The 22,377-nt window shown below is 28.3% G+C and overlaps 1 protein-coding gene across 1 annotated transcript; it reads right to left on the reverse strand.

Moving 5' to 3' along the window:
• Nucleotides 1–5,024: 5,024 nt before the first annotated feature.
• Nucleotides 5,025–12,404, reverse strand: LOC129963475 (ribonuclease H2 subunit C-like). Its single transcript, XM_056077882.1, has 2 exons — nt 12,176–12,404; nt 5,025–5,903 (listed from the first exon to the last, which is right to left on the reverse strand). Exons 1-2 carry the CDS (start codon nt 12,334–12,336, stop codon nt 5,609–5,611), a joined length of 456 nt encoding a protein of 151 aa, XP_055933857.1. The 5' UTR covers nt 12,337–12,404; the 3' UTR covers nt 5,025–5,608.
• Between the last annotated feature and the right edge of the window lie 9,973 nt (nt 12,405–22,377).

The raw sequence follows: 22,377 nt of genomic DNA on the forward strand, positions 1-22,377 counted from the left end.
TGGTAGCATTGCTGTGCAAATCTTTCGTTCTTCGTATTTTTTCTTCTCGCTCTTCATGAAATGAATGATTCAAAAGTTTAAATGTTCATTTTCAAGGTATATATATATATATATAATTTATATATTTATAATTGCAAATTCCTTTTTTATTGTTATATGAACTGTGCAGTTTTAACAAAAATTTAAATCAAGATAAATTGTAAAGAGTTTTAAAAAGATCTATAAAATAGTTCAATTTTTTTTCATCTGGAAGTAGTATGATGTTTTCCCCTATAAGTGTTCAAATACATTCCTTTAATTATTTTGAAACACTGAGCAATATAAAAAATAAACTGTTGCATGAAATTAAAATTTACTGATGACAAAAGTTATCCTTAAAAATCAATAGAGAACATTAATTTTGAATCGAACAGTAAACACTTGTAAACTATTGAACATATTCGGAAATTTTAGGAATAACAATATATGGATAAATATCTACTGATTATGATTTTAAAATATATTTTCTTTATAGAATGTTGACTAAATAGTAATTTTAATAATTTCATTTTGTTATTTGTTTGATCAGGCTGATTTTATTTATCATATTTGATTTATGAGAGTTTTTTTACAATACTACTCATAATATATATATATAACCACTTTTAATGCTTAACATGTTAAGCTTTTAATTCATTGAATCCTATTAAACATTACAAAACGGGAAATCTGTATGACTGTCATAATTTTTAAACAGTATTAGAAAATAATTGATATATGAATTACTGAGGTTTTTTTCTTATTAATCATTAATAATTTCATGACATATTTTTTATTAGCAAAAAATTTCCCAGTTTTGTAACTTGTAGCAAAATTAAATTTTTATACTTAAATAAAATAAAATCTTTTTTTTTTTTGCTTCCAGCTGGTAACAAAACTATTGTTATTTATCAATGACAGGTCTAGAAGTAATTTACTTTTATTTTTTATTCTAAGATGGTAATGATCATATGACATCATTTTAACTGTTATAGGAAACATTTCATTTTTCAAAACAACATGAAGAAATTCAACCCTGATGATTTTGTTGTTGAAATTAGTATTGGATGCCCCTCACTTTACCAAGCTAATAATCAAGATGGCTGACAATGTCTGTTTTACAGTAATGTTTATCTAATCAAACCTTGATTGGTGATTTGGCAAAGTCAAGAGGCACGCTGGATTTTAACCTTTTTTAAATATAATAATTGCTGTTTTATTTTATTCTCCTCTGTTAGTAAATATCACAGTTTTATAATGGAAGGGATATTATCTTTTTGAAAATATATTCAAATATGGATTATTTGCAGATTTCATAATTTTAAAAGAATTTCTTGCAGATATTTTTTTTTCAATCTCAACCAAATTATGACTTAATATGTCCTAAACAATCCTTTGAAAAGAGACATTAAAAATTTTCAATTGGTTTTAGTTTGGTATTTAATAGTAAGAGCCATATTTGTCTATGTTGCTTCAACAGTACTAGTTTTAAAGAAAAAATATAAAGATTAGTAAGCCAGTTAAAAAAGTAAATCAAATCATAAATGGAGTATTTTTGCATAAGATGAGAGGTAAAGTCCTTAAACAAAATATATACATATATATGGGAAATTTTATTTTGGAAAAATTCAACTTCAGTAGTGATATTTATATTTTTACTTTTTAACAAGGAAATTATTTCATTTGAAATAGTTTGTTTAATCACAAATATAAATTCAAACACAAAAAATTAAATTTGATAAAGTAATTGTTTGCTTTTTGAAGAGATCTTATGCAGTATTTTTTTTAATAATATAAATATATACTGAATAATTTGGTAGCAAACTTCCATATTAATTATATTGATTTTTTCATATTCTCTTTAAAACATTAAATAATTTCAAATAGCATGCTCATTTTGATTTCATAGGATTAAATAGGTATCAAAATAACATTTAACTATAAACATTAAACTAAATTTTATAAAGCTACTTTGATTATTAAGAAAAAGAATCACAATTAGAAGAAAAAATTTATTAAAATCCCAAATCGCAGAATTATTATTTCCAATTTAAAATATTGCATAAGAATTTATTATTAAGCTCATTAGTATAACATAGAAATTTTAAAAAAATGTGCCTGTTTATTAGTTATTCTCTTCAGCTAATCACAGCTCTAAATTGCAAAATAGTTGTCAGATTTTAGAATAAGGTATTAATTTAAATTAAACAAAAATTCAAAGTCTATTCAACTTTACAAGTTATTAAATCATTTTTAGTCAGAATCTGAATTTTAGTCTTCTTTATCTATACTAATGAAATGAAGTGTATGTGTGTGTTAGTATCCAGACTTGTCCCATAATACCTGTAAAATTTAGTATATAAGTAGTCATAATGGCAATTCAAAGCTTAAATTTAATATGGGAAAATTTTATTAAATATTTTATTTGTTCTTTCCACATTTCATTTTTGATAATTGTAAGGCAGGAACAGTATACCATCAAAGAAAGTAAAGTGTTGTGAAAGAATTTCTTTAGAAGAATGACATTAATAATATAATTTAATAAATGTAGGGAGTAATCAGTTTTACTAAACAATTTTAAGAATTGTTAAAATTTGACTTTCAATTTCACCATTTTTTTTTTCTTCATATTTTAGATAATTAAATATTTTTCCCAATATAAAACAAAAATGGCGGGAATGCCTTTTACGTTGGATTTTCATTTAATTTTTTTCCTGGTAAATTCAAAAGTTTCATCACAATATATAGAAACAAGCAGAAATTTTCTTTGCAAGCAAGATCACAATGCCCTTCTGCCAAATATATGGGAAAAAATGAACTGCTTAAGTTTTAAATACCCAGATAATCACAGGTTTATATTACATAGGGAAATTCAAGAAATATTATGTATCACTAAAATTTTCACCAAGTCCAATTAAGCATAGTAAAAAAAAAAGTGTAGACACTTTTAGCTATAAATCATATGCTGTATAGAGTGAAAAAGTAAGCAATTTTCCTATGAGAACTTAAACATTTAAGAAATACCAATTGTCATTTTGGAAATTTCCTTTTTTTAAATTCAAGTATGCCCTTTCACTAAAATTCAAAGAAATTAAAAAAGGAACCAAATATGTGCTATTTACACAATGTGGCTTCAAAGTTTAAACCGAATAAAACTTGAAATTTCATATTCTTCCTTTAAGTTGATTTCAGGTATGTATTAATTTCATAAAAATTATTAGACTTTTGTCTTTTGAATTATATGGATCCATTTGAAATCAATGAAAATTTGATTTAGTTTTCTCTCTTTAATACTTTACTATTTTAAAGAAACCATTCTTAAAAATATATTTTTTTAATTATTAGCGCTGAAATTTTAATTTAAAATAATTCTGATAAATGGTTTTAATTCAAAATAACTAATACTATCTGGACAATTACCTATTCAAAGTAGCATACAAAGATTTTATTTCATTAGTTAAAACTGAATCATATTTAATAATGTTAACACTTTGATGAATGTTGTGGAATTAAAGAAATATATTTGATGGAATCTAATATACAAATGTGACAATACTGTGAAGTATATCATTTTTGATTACCTTTATTAACTGAAAATTGATAAGATTTTTAATTATAAGATTTATTGCTATTGTAATGTCTCCCATTTTCCCTCACATGATTAAGGGATCCAGACTAGTTGTAATGTCTCCTGTTTTTCATCACATAGTTAAGTACATTCGAACCTTCAGATGTGGATCCTTTTCGCTAAGAGAGTCATTAGGTCTGGTTAATTGTTACTAAATCTAGGTGTGGGAAACTAGATATAGATACTGATTTTTAAATAGATCCATCATGTCTTCAAGGGAGAGGAATGTCAAAACATCCAGATGCTAAACTTTTTTTCCCCCTTAATGAAGAGACTCCTCAAGTCAAGAACCTATTGATCACCAGCAACCATTGTCAAGACCAAGTGCACTTCAACCAATGTGAGCTGCAAATTGCTTGTGATTGATATGTGCACAAGAGGCAATCGGCCACAAAGATGATTCTTTAATAGACACACCCTCTGTCTGGTCAGCTATTGGGTCAGTTGCTGAACAGCTATTGGGTGATATGGAACTCAAGTTCACCAATGAGAAACCAGAGGCAAAGATCTCATGAAAATATATATATATATATATATATATGTATATATTCAGAGTAAAAAGAAGAAGGGCTTTGGAGTGCAGAAGAGATGTTCCTGATTGTTTGAGAAGCTTCGTTGATTCAGGTTTCTGTGTTAGGGTCCACCTGATAAAGATTGGTGGATTTTTAGAGTTGCCCTGGAGAAGCCATTTAGAGCTAACAGCCTGTTAGTGTTTTTTTTTTTTTTTTTTTTTTGGTGATTTATTTTGCAATTGGTCAATTATATTGGTCGAGGAACTATTTCGTGACTGAACTGTCATTTGATTTTTGTAAATAATATTAATCTAGATGAGAACTAGTTATTCTTTGTAAATATATAAGAGTGTAATTAAAAGAATTATTTTTTTACGCTACTCTCTTATTTGATTGGCCTTGACCAAGATATTAGACTATATTGTATATAATTACAGATCTTACAAAGGTAATGAGACAATAAACATTGAAAGGAAATAATTTAATGCAGTTTTAATTCTATTAACAACTGTCATGTTACAAATCATGTGGATCTGCAAATTCACTATAAACCACATTTTCATTTCACTTTTAAAAGCATTTTCTCTGTCTAGTGTATGATTTGATTAAGTTTAAATTTAACACAACACAGAATTTATTAACAAATATTCTTGCGCTTAGATTAGTTAACAATAGGAAATACTTTTAATAATGAAAGTAAAAACTACTTTTCTAGAATTTGTTATTTAATGATTTGTAAATAGATTCAAAAAATTTATTTTACTTCACTTAATATTTAATTACTATATCTTACAATAACATAAAGTTATGAAAACAATGTAAATAAATTAATTGAAGTTGAACTTTTATTTTCTTTATGATAATATCATCTGATGAAACATAGGCACAAAAAAAATCAAATAAATCAGAGACAAAATCAGTTAAATTTAGTTTAAATAATGCTAATAAAATAATGTCATATAAAAATAATTTTCATTATTCTTGTATAATATTGTACATGATTATAGAATGTCAGCAAATCAAAGACACAATAACTTAAAATATAATGTTAAAATGAAGTATATATATATATATATATATTAGATAAAATAAGAGTATTTGACAAGAAAAACAACATTAGATAAAAGTAGCAGCAATAAAAATACATTTATTTTCATGAAAAACACATGCTAGATGTTACATGCAATCAAACCTAATCAAAATAAAAAAATATCCTTAACTGAATCCTTAACTGGTTTGAATGTTGGTCAATAAAAATTGCAATAGTGCCTATTTCCTTAATTTGGCTTTTAGAAATAAGAATATGTCTTAATAATTGTCTCATATGTGTTTAGAAAAACTATTAAGCTTTATTATTATGAAGCATGGATTTTATAAATATAAAAGGCAAATAGATTCAATAGCATCAATACATTTGGTTAAGAATAAATTAAGTAATTAATCAAAACAGTCATTTTTCTACATCACCGAATTTCCGTTTTATATGCGACTTGTCTTTTTTATCATCTGTATATTCACTAACCGGTTTATGCAAAATAAATGCGACATCCATCCACTCTAAGGCTTTAATTAACTTATCTTCAGAAGAAGGTATAATATCCCAGTTCCAAGCAGTAAATTCTTTGAAAGTGGCAAATTTCTTTAAATCTTTTTTGTCATCAGATGTAAATTTTTTATTTTCTTTGAGAACTACACCTGTATAACCATCAGGAATCTTGACCTTTTGTCCTTTTAAAGGATGACCTCTAAATTAAAAAAAAAAAAAAGATATAAATATAGGAAGGAAAAACCCAATAGACTAAAGATAGAATAATATGAATGCATAATTAAATTTTAGTTGCATAAACCAGGTTTACTTAAAACTTTTCCAAGAATGATTCTCATTTTAGATACAAATATATTCTGAAACCTCAATCTATGTATGAAAATATTTTTGAAATTCTAAATCTATTTATATCAAGAAGGAAACTGAAGGGTTAATTAATAATAAAATAGTTAAATACAGGATTATTAAAAAAAGAATGCCAGAATTGTAAAGTTGTATTATCCAAATTAATAAATTCATATGATCATAAATTTGGTACTAATATATCAAGAAAAATAAAAGTTTTATACCCGTTTTAATATATGACCTGTTAGTTGTTCGACAGCTCTCAAGATGATAGTGAATTTTCCTCCATGTCATGTATCTTTCGTTTCCTCCATCTCTGAAATTACAATTTCAATGGGGCTAGGATTTCAACATTTTAGGTGGTTATTAATTTTTTGTACATAACATTTCTAATACATCTTCAGAACCCCCCCCCCCCCAGAAACATAAGATTGGAGTTTTATGGAAGCTATGAAACTGAACCATCTCGTCTAATTTATAATTTGGGGAATCTCTCATTTAATGCTTCCTGCACAAATTGGATAAATGAGGAGGAACTCTGTCTTGCATTAAAATAATGGTATACCCAGTAAAAGCTACCAAATTATTAAATAGAGGAAAGACATTAATTTTCAGCAAATCATGATATTTCCAGTTATGCTTTTCTCGGCGAAGAAGAAAAACCCAACAAAACAATTATATATCCGGTGACACCAACCATTCACTTTTGGTGAACCATGAACATACTGGTAGGAGTCCGTCAGTTGCAGTGATCTCCATATGCATCAGTTATGATGACTGACACAGACATTAATATGAAATGTTACCTTGTCTGTAAAAAGAATATGATTTAAGGAGCTTTCATTATCATTATCAATTTACAGCAGCATAGGGTAGGAAATTCAACTCACTTGGCTTTGTTCCTTGGCCTAAATCTCAACTTGATTTTTGTGTTGAAATTTGCCTAATTGAATTTTGTAGACATTAAGTCTGAAATGCTCATGAAGACCATACTGAATAGCAGTTTCTGGAATTTTCAAAGATAAATGGTAGTGAGCAATTGGCTTTAAAGACTTCCAACATAGAACTACCCTAATTGTTCTCCTGAAGTGCCTAGTTGTCTTGATGCACTTTTTACTGTATTTCCAGCATCTTTCAATTGTTTCATCTATCGATTTCAAGATCATCTAGGGCCTTTTCTCCCTGACGTAACATATTTAATTTACATTGCATCTCTTGCAGTATGCTTTCAGATTGTAAGAATAACCAGGAGAGAAAACCCCATTGCTGTGACATTACAGAAGACTAGCAGTGCTATCTAATTGAGCAAAGGAAAAAACTCTCATTCTTTCACTATATTTTAAGGCAAGAATAATTTTTGTATATTTAAAAATTAATTTTTAATAAAGTTGCAAAATCTTGATTTTTTTTTTTTTTTTTTTAATTTTGTATACCCAGTTGTTTAATTTTATAGAAATGTTTCAAATGACCAGTTTGGTGAATATATATATTTATATATTCTTTTACTTCTTCCATATTTTCTTTCGGTTAACAACATCCTTTTATCTTAAATAATATAAAGCTACAGAGATATATATAAGGTAATTTTTTTTACATTCTCCTGACATAATTTTTAATTAAGAATGCTATTAGTTGGAAGCAAACACACTTAAGATTATATTGTTTAAATGTTCCATGCACTTATGATCATCTTTAGTGAAATATTTCAAGAGTCAGTAAATCCTATAATATTTTTGTATCAATTATTAAAAACGACAAAAAAAAAAAAAAAAAAATGCACAGCGACATACATTATATACACAAAGGCACTATAAATTTAAAAACATTCACAAAATTTAGATTTATTTGTTATTTTATGTATATATTTAGATAAATATTTAATTACAATTCAATAAAATATTAAATCATTTGGTGGAACGATAAGGTGGGAGTGTGTAATAATTTCACACTGGTATACTGGCACAATTAAAGTTGATAGAACCATTGACTGCTTCCCACTACAATGTATATGAATTCACTTGAAGTTTATATCAATAAATTAACAAGGCAAATTGGCAAAATATAGTCAATATTGGCAAAATGAAATACAGTCAATAATGCAAAATTAATTCAAACTTTAAAAATTTAGAGCCTAAATTCATCAATTTTTTAGTACTTTTAAAAACATTTAGAACTTAAAATTTAATCAAATGAATAGTAAATTCTCTTCAATACAGAAAATACAATGAAAATTAAATTGAAGAATACAGATATTATAAAGCATTAATAAGTAAAAAAATAAATAAAGTAGTTCTTATTCTTTTTTATATTTCTTATTTATACAATAACATGACAAAAAAAAGGTGATCTTAGAAATTTATTTCAATTTATGAAGTCATGATTGTTTACCATTCATAATATTTTTCATCATCTTTTCTTATAATTATTAATATATATATATATATATTGTTGACATATCTGTACATGAATAAAACTGAGATATTAGTTATTATGGAGAAAAAGTATATAGTATTGAACATGCATTTACTTTTAGTATTGAACAAAAAAGTATTGAACATTTACAGGATAACAATATAAATGATGAAAATCATAAAACTGATATTTAAATTTAAAAATCCTTATGTTGTTGAATGATATATCTGATACACAGTTTTAAATTACTGTAATCCAAATCAAATTTATTCAATGATATAAATTATTAATTTCTTAACATAAAATTCTTTTACTAACACCAGCATTAAAAAGTAATTTTACCAGCAAAAGCATTATTTAAAAAAAAAATCTTCTAATACTATTCTAATTCACTAGCATCAGCCACTAGGGGTAAATTTTCTATCCACTAATTAATGAATAAAGAGGCCTTCCTGTTCAATACCAAGGTTCCAACTCTCATTGCAAAAAAAAAAAAAAAAAAACGATTTTTGACTAGTATGACATTGAAGGATTACATAATTTAAGCATGAGAATTATGACTTTAAATAAAATATTTAATTATTAGCATTCAAATGCACCATTTTCTTTACTTATTACCTCCAGATACTTAAGTGAAAAGCAGTCAGAGTGTGTTATATTCATTATGTAGTTAAAAAGTCAAAACTTAAAACTTACAGTAGGTAACCAAAAACGGTGAACTACTGATCACTTTGTCTACTATTTGCAATCATCTGCAGTACCAAAAGTACATCCGAAACAAATTTCATCAAAATAATTGTTAATTCTAAACACATCTTTAATTTTACTTTTTTTTTCATTTCTCAGCAGAATGAAGAGGGAAATGCCAGGGATACAACTGAAATAATCTTTATTTACACATAAGCAAATGAACTGAAAAAAGCATTTTATTCAAATATTTTAGATTTATATTTTTTAAAGTTATTCTGTTAAAGCTTCAATTTCTTTTTTAATTAGTTCTGCTAAGCATTGAAAACATCTAATCTCTGCCTTTAAAGCTACTTTGCACATTTTTGCAAAGTAGAAACTCTCACATATCCATCCTTTTTATTTTAAATCATTTAATTCATCTGCAAAGCATTTCTTTCTTTATTTTTTCCCTTAATTTGAGATTGTGGCCCTTGTACATTCATATTTTTGGCATACTTAAAGGCCTTTTTTTGATATAATGCAAACCTTTTTAGAATTTTTCCACTCTACATTTTTTTTTTTTTCAATCTCCAACCAAATATTCTGTAACATATGTTTTCTTTCTTACAGTTTTTAATCTCAAAATTTTTATTTAAGGAAAATACTTTTTTTCTATAACCTAACCATTGGATAATATCAGAATCTTAATTACCTTTTAGAATTTCTAATGATTCCTGGCCTTCTAAATATTTTGATAAAAACTTATTGATTTTACTTTAAATTTTAATGAATTGAAAGTAATATCATTAAAAAACATTGCTCGTTTCTATTAAAAAAGTTCACACTCTTACTTTTTTCACTTGCAATTCACAAGAACAGAAAGAATAGCTTTCATTTAATTATAACGGAATAGGCTTATTTAACCATTCTCTTTAGATTTAAAGAGTTTATATTTCTCACAAGAGCATAACTGAAGAGCAGAATTATCCACACCTCTATGAATGAAACTATATATAAAGACCTGATATTCACGTTTCAAATATCTTTAAAAAAAAAATCTGGTTAGTAAGGCTGTTTAGCATTCTGTCCTTAATGAATCCTATTCTAACTTTGCTGAAATTCAGCATACAAATTTTTGCTTTGAAATTAAAACTTAGAAATGCTGTTTATAGCTCTTTGGCCTTCAAGAATATCATTTGAAACACACTGCAAATTCCTAAACAGTCAATGAACATTTTTTTAATCGTATGCCTAAAATAGGGCTTTTATTAGGAGAATGTTAAAAATTATTAGCCAATTTTGGTGTATGACAAAAAAAAATCTTGATAGATAGGATGCAGATTTTTGTTACGTTTTGCAATAAATTCAAATTATTTAGATTTCATAGTGGGAAATTTGTCTTTTCCAACATCTAAGATTGAATCCTATCACATTTTAATTCACTAGATTCTTAGGAAGTTTCCCCACTCTCTGAATTTTTTTTGTAATCCTCTTTTCTCGCTAGCAAATTGCAAGAATAAATAAAGCACATTAGATATTTAAAAAAAACTAAGTTTCTCGTAACAATACATTATGTCACGCTTATATGAATTGCTGACAATATGCAGCAATTTGTTGATAGCTAACCGCATTTATTAACAAATGAATTTTTTTTCTGCAGTATATCATTCAATCAGACAAAAAATTCCAATTTTTTTTTTTTTATGGATCATTTATTATGATGAATAAAAATTCCTCAATTTCAATTTGTCAATAGAATTATAAAAATATTATAAAATAGTCTCAATTGGAGAATAGTCCATGCAAGTTAAAGTCATAAATCTCAATTAACCCTTTTTTTTCTCTCCATTCCAAAATTGAATGAATAAATCCGTTTTACTTAATTTACAAATATTTATAGAATGCTGCATTAAACAATAGAATATACAAATTAAAATCAGATATATATATTGAAATAAAAAAATCTTAATATATGAAGCAATGTTAAATGAAAATAATTATAAGTATTTTGTTGGCCATAAGAAATCTTTGTAGCAATCTTACTATATGGAAACATTTCTCAAAACAAGTTTGAAATCATTTTTTAAGAATTATATGAATAATAACTCTACACACACTTTAAAGACCACTTCAGCTCAGCACCAAAGTATTATGAAGATACAATAAATCACATAAGAGAATTACCTCCAGCTGCTGGTTCTGTTTAAATTTTCTTGACAATTGTGCTGATAATCTTATTTGTTTACTCCTCCTCAAAACTATAGAGTGAAAAGACTGGTAATTGATAACATTTTAAAATTTCAACACCATTTTTATCAGTTGTAGGTATTCTCAAGGCAAACCAAATCACAAACTATCTTTCTCTTCTGTTCCCTTCCAAAATAATGGATGCACATTTTACATATTTTTTAGGGTGCAAAAAAAAAAAAATCAAGTACTTTTCAGCAGATTTAAATTCAATAAGATAAAATTAAAGGACCTTGAGAACCCTCAGTATTACACATATGGAAAGCTAGTTGAATAAATTATATGAATAATAAACAAAGTTAAGCTACAATTAAAATGGCAACTTTGTTCTAACAATATAAACTTTATTTAAAATCCGTTAACAAAACAAAACAAAAAAAAAAGATAACATACATTGAATTTTTTAAAAGAGCTTTGATCAAAACGAATTTTGTAGTAGTTTTGGTAATCATGCATAAATAATTGCCAAATTATTGATAACACTGTGATAGAAATAAAATCACACAAGTGGTTAAAAAAATTCTGAAGATCTTTGTGAATGCTGAAACTGAATTGCTTTAAAAACTAAAGGTTTGACCACTGAAAAGAAATGTAAGCAATTTGACAATGAATTTCCAAGACTCAAAAGAGTCTTTTGGAAATACATTTTCAAATTGCTTATTTGCAAATCACATATCAACTTTATTAATATATATATTGAAAATGAATAAAATTCAGTTTTTAATCAAATTTGAATCTTTATAATTTATTTCGGGTATACTGTAACTTAATAAAAACAAGTGGTAAGCATGTCATCACCTAATGGAAGACGTAAAATGGCCATCTTGTTCTCGAATGAATGGTGTAAAATAATCAGAAACGTTAGTGGTCCCATTATAGTTTATTTTGCACGGTATTAAATGACAGATTAAATCTTCTTCCACTTTTTCTGCAGGAATACCTAATGATATCGAAGTCATTTCTCACAATATAACACTTTCATCAAATGGATTTGATTCTTCACGTTTCGCGCGTAACAAAACGAAATTTCAATAACAACTTCAAAAAGTTAAAACTAGTGTCGCACTAGAACAAGAAGTTAAGGAAATTAAAATTAAGTCGTGTTATTAAGGAAGGAAAAATCGTCAAAGAAAAATTAGATACATTGATAATTATGCTATTTTATATTATATTCACATTTTGATGTCAGAATGAGTTTCAGCAGAATGAAGCACTCTCGGCGAACTTCATATGTATGGTGTATAATCATGTACTTATGTACAGGAACGAATATGAAAAGGTTCGAGGTAATCTACGAGGGGTAGTCTCGGCTTCCAACTCTAATGAATGAAATTAAGATATACAGAAGTGAAATAAGGTCCTTTATCTATGGGGTTCTCAAGAAAGACAGAACAAAAGACTATTAGCTCATTATTTGTGCACATATATAAATCCGTGTCTTTGACGCTGTTAGGTATTAAAAATTGGTGCCACAGTCATCAACACTTTTGAAGAGCAGATACCATTGCTTTTGGTTCATTGTATTGCTGCAAATGACAAGATTTAAAAATGGATCTGTTTTTGCAAGGAAGAAAAATGCATTAAAACCGAAAACTTATTACTATTGCAATAGTACGTTTCTCTAGTTGCGAACTCAGATGCTAAAACTCAACAAATTACTTATACCACTCTTATCTGATCTATTCTTGAGCATGGATATTAAATTTATCAAGTACTGCACCATCTAAACTAAAAAAAACTAGAGCGAATACACCTAAATGCAACCAGAATCATCAATGGCCTCAGACACTGCTCCTCAAATGAAAGTATGTTATAAGAGGCCGATCTTCAGCCACTGTCTCTACGAAAAGAGGCAAATTCGTAAAGTATTTGGCCAAGCTTAAAAGTTTTGCGCCCCATAACAGGACCTCAAATTTCTTACTGAACTGGACGAACAACCAGAAGCTGAAAAAAGACACTCCTCTAGGGTTTGATGTGAAGACAGGGTTTGGCGAATATGGATGTTGAGCCATGTACTCTTTTTTCTCAAGTAACACCAACTACTTTGTTTGATAATATTGTTTTTAGATTTGTTTTAAGACTTGAGAATTAATCTTACAAAATACAGCAAACATCCAGAGTTGCTGCTCCAGATGACCCTTGAGGACATTGGTGATATCCAAGACCAAGCCTTAAAATCTACACTGATGGAAGCAAAATAGAGTCTGGGAGAAATGGAAGTGGCATATTTTTAATATCAAGTAGAGGGGAATTGAGGCATTGTTTTAGAAACCCAGACCACATCTCAGTTTTTCGATCTGAACTTCTTACTATTAACAGAGCTTTGGACCCTGCCTTGGAGACAGATAATTCCGAAATTTGGATCCTCACAGACAGCAAGAACTCAATGTAATACTTAAAGGACTGGCCACACATTCTTGACAAGTTGGGTCAAGACATTATCTCCAAATTAACTATATTCGCAAGGACCGAATCAGTGAGCATACAGTGGATCCCTTCTCATGTGGGCATCCACGGAAATGAAATTGCAGATGCTCTGGCCAAGGAAGGAAGCCTAAATCCCAATCCTCACTCTTCTAAACTGCAGACCACAGAAATCCACGCCTTGTTTAAACTAGGAACTAAAACGAAATGGAGGATTCCCCAGAGCATGACGGTATGTCGGTAGGTGTCCAGGCTTGTCTCTGACACGTATCAATCCAAAGAGTGTTCAATCGCTCTTATCTAGGCTAAGATCTGACCATATAAAAAGTCTTTTCTTCATCAGAGGTCAAAAGATGTATCCCCCTTGCCACCGGTCTGGCTTCTGTGAGTGAGGCAAGCTGGTGAATGAAAATCCTTTTATATATATATATATATATATATAATGTGGAATGCACCATTGGATGTCTTGGAATGAACGTAAAATTACACTATCTATTTATGGCTTTTTAAAGAAACGCTTTTCTTACGTTTGAATAAATGGCATGTGCTCTAATATATATATATAAACTGGATTGCATGGTTTATAATTTGAATTCAGATCCTATTTCTATATTTTGTTTGGACCTGATTTAAATTTGAAATAACTCTAATCAAGGAAACAGAATTATGTGATATAAGGCTTTCTTAAAACTTGTTTTTATATATGATGTATACAAAATCAAAAATTTATATAGCCAAAAATTCAACCTCGAGATTTTCATAAACTCTCACTTCTTAAATTTCTGATTAAAAAAAAAAAAATAGAAATTATATTTGTAGAATTGTCAGTCAATCTTTGAACACGATGATTCGGAGACGCATCAAGTTAGGGAGATTAAATTTGGCATGCTGTTTTAAATACAAAATTGTTCACTCTATCAAATTCCGGATGACATCTGACAAAATGAAGTCTGTATGTCTGCCCTTCAGCATGTGATTACGGTGTCTGACAAATCTACAGAACACAATTAATGACAATTTCCGTTTTATTTTATTAATAAAGCTCTAGATCTGTATAAAATTTTGGACCAAATCCATAAAAAAAACTGGATGTATAGCGACTGCTTATTTGTATATATCTGAACGAGAAAACTTCGAAATACGACAAGCCAGTTAATCCTTTCAGTGATTGGATCACTCTATGTCAAATAATAATTACATACTTTTTACCGTAGTGAAATGTCGACTCTTCTCTATTTTTACCAGAATCACATCGAGTTAGCTATAGCTATCACAAAGTAAACATTCAAATAGGATGTATTAACTGAATGAGCACCATTTTGAACTAATTTACCACATTTATAGGAAAAAATAAACATTTTTTTGAGCATCATTTGCCATTTCCTTACGGTTGAAAATCATTTTCTGATAAATTGAATATTGTTTGTGAAATGTGAAAAGATACGATGAAAGATAAATTACATTTTAAATATCACCAGGATGGGAATAAAAAGTATCGGCTAATCAGAAAATTATCGATGAGTTGATCCAAAAATAAACTGGTATCGGATCATTTTTCTGTCTTATTTGTTCCTTGTCTATTTATATTTTCATTTTTAGACGAAAAAATGGTTTCATATTTAAATTTTTAAAAAATGCATGTCAGTGTTTTATTTATAAGTGAATTCAAATGATATTAAAAGTTACTGAATAAATTTTTTTTCGAATAAAGAGCTAAAAATTTTTTTTAGAACCTTCTAAAGTGATCGACTTCTCGGAATCACTATATCTCTGTGAAGTAGTTCGTTAAATATTAAAGTATGACATTTATGAAAGTTCCGTTGTTGTTTTTCTTTTAAAACGCAAAGAATATAAAAGTAAGAAAATTTAGTTTGTAAGAATTCAAAAACATTAGCAAGACAATAAAGCGGAACCAGTTCTCCATACAAAATCTGTTTCTGGTCATTGAAATAATTGTTTTAATTCTTTTTAGAATACGATAATAGTAATTTTCAATCCATAGTTTTGAATTTCTGCTTCTTCGAGCTTTCTCACGACGGTTTCTTTTCTTTTTCATTTTTCTATCCTGCATTGTTTCTAATGAATAGTTTAAGAAAATAAGTTAGATAACAAAAGGCTTTCAATAATTTAATGTACATTTTTTTTAAGAAGAGTTCGAACTAACTTGTCAAGATTTAATAACTTATGCATTAACACAACTATTTTCAGCTTTTAATCAGAGCATCATTTAAAACCATATTAATAAAATTTTGCATTAATTTTTTTAAACTCGATATACCCCCTATATATATATATATATATATATATATATATATATATATATATATATATATATATATATATATATATATATATATATATATATATATATATATAAAGATAAAGCGCTAATTATTCCATTATCTTTCATTTTTTACAAACTCTTTGCTTTAAAATCATCGTCAATTTTGAATATCATTTTGCTGTAGTGTTCATAAAAAGAATAAAAACGTTGATGAAAAATAATGCAACAGTTTGTCTAGGGAAAAGTTTCTAATGGTTTCTTTTCCGATTTTATCTTTTATAACGACTAGCAGATTCTTTCAATGTAACTTATCCAACTTTTATATTCTATTTTAACATACCTACCTAAAGAGGGGGGGGGGGACAAACTTTTAATCCTTCTTTGTTTTTTAAAGCAAAATCTGATTTTCTGAAGTGTGGAAAATTTCATTCAGTTTCTAAATTTTTAAAAAATTACATCTTTGATCAATGCAGTCTTTAAGCAGAATTTTTTTAAAAAAATTAGAAGCTGTATTTCTTGGTTGTGTAGTTACAGTTTTGACTGATTTCTACTTTTGAATTTTGTTAAACTAAAAAAACAACCACCCTGCAGAATACTTTTTGTTTGTAAAATTTTTAGTGGTTAGTAATTTTAACCTCTAAATAATTTTAGTTTTAATCAATTTATTAAAATTAAAGCTATATTTAATTTAAATTAATTGGTGACGAATATTGGCGAAAACAGTCAATTTGTTGAAGTAGGGGGCTCATTCATGATATCCATCGGTATCATGATATCTGTAGGCGGAAGGAGCCCCTAATAACGAATCTGGGCATTCATCTCTATCTTCCGAATACGTACGTGTGTGTGTTGATTCTTAAAAAATCGAACCACCAAGAATGAACCAAAAATCGAATCGGAACTACCAAACTAGACATATATACAGTTTGGTGAATGAGAATGTACACAAATGGAACAAATTTTTTAAAAAAATTAATTAATTTAAAACGGAGTAGCATTTTGACGTTTTCCTGCGAAAACGTTTGATAGTAAAATTGCAAAAAAGGAATTTTTGCATCATTTTAAAAATTATCTTTTCCATGATATCAATTTTTAACCACAGATTTCTTTTTTCTGTTTCCCAAAAGTATTTAAAGCATATTTTGCAACAATATATTTCATACAAAATATAATTAAAAATTAGCATGCACGAGCACGCTTCGCGTGTATGAGTTAAAATAGCTTTTATCAATGTACTATAATCAAATTGATAAAAGTTAAAAAATTATAAACTAATTAATTAATAAAATAAAATAATAAAGCAAATTAATTAAAAGATTAAATTTAGTCTCACTACAAACTAAATCTAGACGATTGTAATTTTCAGTTCAGATTTGTTAGAATAGAAATAAATTTGGGATATGATATTTAATATATAAAAGTGAATTTTTGTTTGTTCTTATTTCATTGCGCTGTCGTACTGTTCATCAAATGGCGATAAAATTTGCCAACTTATTGCTTTGAACCTAGAAAATCCACGTTTCTCACATGGCCAGTTGTAGGTTGGATGCTCACGAGGCGGACAGCTAAGAAATCTATTTGCTTTTGTGAAAGAAAAAATATTGTCTCCCCTGAAGTATAAAGAATAAATATTATTTATACTTCTCCTTTATAGATCACTCAATTTCATCGAATGTATTCATTGTCGATAAGCTAATAAATACCATTCTTTCTATCATTCCTAATGAAACAAGATAGTTATTTCAAATTTCAAACGATATTTCTAAAATTATTTCTTCTGCGGCAGCAACACGCCGGGTACCAGCTAGTTTTTTATAAAAATAAGTACAAGAAACAATTTTCCTTCATCTTTTAAAATGTCTATATAAAAATATTTATTAATTCAACAGTTCTGTAGTGTTTATCTTCTAAATATCTATTAATTCGATAGTTCTTAGTGTTTAAGGCAACATGGCTTATATATAAATAGTATAAATAAGTTGTCCACTCTAATCGGATCCCAAGTAAATTATTTAACTAATTTCTAAGAAGCAAATAATTATATTTTATGTAGTTTGAATCAATAAATGGTTTGATGAAGTGCGAATTTTATACTTTTATACTGACGGTCGACCTTCTGAGTCATATTTGATGAAATATTCTAACATTAAAAAAAAATAGAGAGAGAGAAGTCTAATCCATTGCCACTAAAACAGAATGAGATATAAAAATTTATATTATAAAAAAAAACTTGAATTTATACCAATCTATAAACTGTTTTGAAGAAGATACAACAATTAGAGTCCAAAATTTCCCCAAGGCCGTTTGGCTTAAAATAATGAAATTCTTGATTGTCCCAAATAATGATATTCAAATTTTCATAACTCCGACAGATTTGATCGTAAAACGTTGAAACAGTTTTTGATTGAAAAATTGAAAGTACAGAATATTATTTTGTTGAATATGATTCATAAGACTGAAGGATTATATACAATTTAGACATGCCATTTTTTTTTCAGAAGTGCATTTATTGACTAAGATGAAATAATTATTGTATAAATAACTATTACATAAAATATTATACAGTATAAAACTTCAATGTTGAACAGTTCTTTCTTCTGTAGGCATATTTTTTTTAAAAAAATGTTTGGTTTTCAGTAGAAAATTTTTCGCAGTAGTTAAGTTTGACTTTAATAATTTAGTTAAAGTTTAATAACTTCGATTTCAAATTAAAGTTCAGATATTATGGGAGATGGCAAAAAAATTAGAAAAATGCATAGTACAATGAATAGAATGGTGTAACGCTTCTGAAATAGTACGAGTTATATGACTAACAAAATTTAAAGTTTAAAAATATTTTGCTGATGAGCCATCAATAGTAAATTACATAACATATTTGATTGAAAATTCTAGGGATATTAATCCCAGCGTACTAGTTAATTATAGGAGGTGAAAAATAGGTTAAATCAGCAAATAAAGTATTTTATTCATTATTCATGACTGAGAAACCATATCAAGATTTTTCTCCACACAGAATGTATAATGAAGTTGCATTTTTGATGTTCCGATATCAAATAGATGGTTGAAGATAGGAGGGGACAATTGACAATGCATATAAATATCATTCACTTTCATATGAAATAAAAATTGCCGAATTGGACCAGTGCTTTGGTTTCAGCTGAGGGTATGATTCTTTGGTTTCGCCACTTATTTTAAATATATCGATGCGGTGACCAATTGCCACTGAAGTACTTCTCGTAATATTTTGAATAAAGGGTACATCATAAATTCAAGTTAACTTCGAAAATTCATAATAAAAGAAGTAAAGCTCAGAAAAAATTTCAGCTTGTGGAATATGATTGGATTTTTTCCATGTATAGACAAAAAAAAAATGATCTTAAAAGTAATTGAAAAAGGCCTCTTACGCTATAATCATCAGATAGAATGTTGGTGGTTACTCTTTTAAACAATAATGCTGAATTCACTACTATTTCGTTGCGAAGATTTCGTATGGAGAAAGAACTAAAGTCGAAATAAAAAAAAAAAAATCTTTTTTTATTAATTGGGATAATGAATTTAGAGCTACGCTTTGAGAAAACGGAGAATTGAAAGATCATCTTGGTCCTTGAGCGCGGACCGTATCTTTGTTGTGAAAAGTATTATGGAAGAATTGGCAATCGAGACATCAGTGAGGTACAGCAGTATTTGTGAAGCCGCCTGAATAACGGAGATTCCGGAATCGTCGACTTGCCGTATTCTGCACAGAATCTTGGATTTGCATTCGTACAAGATATAAGCACTTCTCCGTTCATTATCAGCAAATACAGATGAAAGACTACACTTTTTACATATTTGCCAACAAAACTGAAACTTCACCCACAATAGTTACTAAACATCTTGTGGACGGATGAAACTTCCTTTCCATTGCATGGTGACGTCAATATACAAAAAATGCGCAGCTGTGCGACATCAAACCCTCGTGAGAGAATGCCCAAGATATTATATTCTCCTCATAGTTGCGTCTTCACCGCGTCTATCAATTTAAGCCCTATCTTTCTTGAAGAGAGTTGTCCATCCATCTGAAAATCCATCTGAAAAATATGCACAATATGTTGCACTTTTGCGTGATCACTTTGTGCCTGCATTGCCAGAAAAATATGAGTTACCTGCAGTCACTCTCATGCAGTCGACGTTGCAAATGGCGCTCAAGAAGCACACCGAAGACTTGACCCGAGTACATTTGTCGTTGCGTAGACACTTGAATTCTTGTATGAACCAGAGATCACTGGTCTGATGAAAATAAAAGATGCCATTTTAAGGATCGTCAGAGGCATGGCGACATGCTACACTCAGCCGTAATAGGCATATGACGCCCCTCACTTGCCTGAAACTTTGTGGTGGGAGTCATGTTGAATATTTTTTTATTTAAAAAAATGCACAATGTTATGTTATTGTTGTCTATTTCATTATGTGTTCGTGTTTGCCCGCTTTGTTTAAAACGTCTAAGTAGGACGTAAGACTTCCCCTTTTCGGTTACTTTTGGAGTAATTTTTTTTTATGCATGGGAAAAATAACAATCCTCCTCTGTTCATATTCACGCAAACCGAATTTTTTTCACTGTAATATTTCTTTTATTATGAATGTTTTTAAGTTGGCTCATATTTATAACGCGATCTCTATAAACGAAAACTTGAATGAACTCCTTTGAAAACAAGATGTTATGAATCAATATAAAAGCTTGTTTTCTTGAAGTCTTCTTTTGTCGACTCTGTCAATTTAATCTCATATTTAATATATCCCATTTACATTCACACAACATAAAATTAAGCAGTTAGGATTTTACTTTAGTCAAGTGAGTTTAAATTTGTAAAAATTCTGATTTTAAAATCAGAAATGCATTATGATTATTCTAGTCAGAGAAAAAGATTTTTTGATGATGCTTTGAGATTACCAAAACATATATTGCTGTCGGAGATAAGTTTCAAATCAAGGGACACTATTTAATTGTAGATTTCTTTTTTTGGCCCATTTTTTTTTAAATTATCAATTGGGTATCTATACTATTGCTTCATTATTTCAAATGCGAGTTCAACATTATTTATATTATTTCAGTGATATTTCTTCAAACCGGCATTTTGTTAATCCGAACCTTCAAAGATTCAATTTTTTTTTCTTCAGAATAGCGGTTGAGGAGCATTAAAGGGAATTGAAGTAAATGCATGTCCATATCAGTAAGGACTGCATAAGCAATTAGCTGTTGCTCAGATTTTGAATGTCATTCACAATTTATACTATATATGGTATAATTTTATGCAATTTGTTCAATAAATATTTTTGCTATCAAAACGAGACCTTTAAATGAATTATCACTAATCCTGCTCTTTCATTAATCCGGCAACTTACTAGCTACTCGGATTACAGAAAGATGCATATGATAGCTTGACATCTCGTTCAATTCATTTTTTACTTTCTCCTATACGAAGTACAGAGAGAGATACGAGTATGGTAGAAAGATGGATAAAATTACGTACACATAACATTTACAGTGTGGGCTTATCAAATTTTAAGGAAACCCCCAGGTGGGGGTTGACCGTCTGTTTGTCTGTACTTTCAGAAGCATGCAAAAGCTATAACTTAAAAGTGGAATGACTTAAATATTTCCAATTTGATATGTGATTTTGTGACTTCCATTTTAGTTCTGCGTCAAAATTTGGATTCAATCGGCAGGAAAAAGGTGTCTAATTCAATTTTCGGATACCATTTATCGCAAAAAAAAAAAAAAAAAAAAAAAAAAAAATCGATAAAAATCGCATGATAGATTTGATAAAAGTACTGAATTCATATAAAAGGTCAACATTTCGAAACTTTTGTTCACCAATGCCATAAAAAGCATTCTCTTGAATAGCACATTTATTAGAGAATATGCGAGAAATTTTTGAAAAGATCACTCCGGCTCGTTTCTTATGTCTAAAAATTTATATATTTTTGAAATATTTCAATATTAAACGAATTATACTACGATTTATTATACTTTTTTTAAATACTAGCCTGTTTTGTAATATATATATTAATAGAGTAAGAATAAACGATTTCCAAGGTCATTTCTTTTAGTCCTGAAAAAGTAATGTCACTCCTACGTCACAATAATAAATCACGGGGTTCTTTAATAATCAGACAGGCTCCAGTTGCGCGCGAATGAAATTTTGATAGCTTATAATTCGCGAAAGCTCCCGTTCCGCACGAAATCTTCGCTACCAGGGTAACATCTTCAGCTAAACACAGACAACGCCCGGAGTCAGTGGCAAATCAGGCG

Source organism: Argiope bruennichi, chromosome 3 (assembly GCF_947563725.1).
Source record: "Argiope bruennichi chromosome 3, qqArgBrue1.1, whole genome shotgun sequence".
NCBI classification, from domain to species: Eukaryota; Metazoa; Arthropoda; class Arachnida; order Araneae; family Araneidae; genus Argiope; species Argiope bruennichi.

Bases quoted from the DNA above. Each gene is read 5' to 3' on its own strand.
- LOC129963475 (XM_056077882.1), bottom strand. From the start codon at position 12,336: ATGACTTCGATATCATTAGGTATTCCTGCAGAAAAAGTGGAAGAAGAT. The intron at 5,904-12,175 runs GTGATGACATGC...TTTTTAATTTAG, and splicing joins CATTTTACGTCTTCCATTAG to AGGTCATCCTTTAAAAGGAC.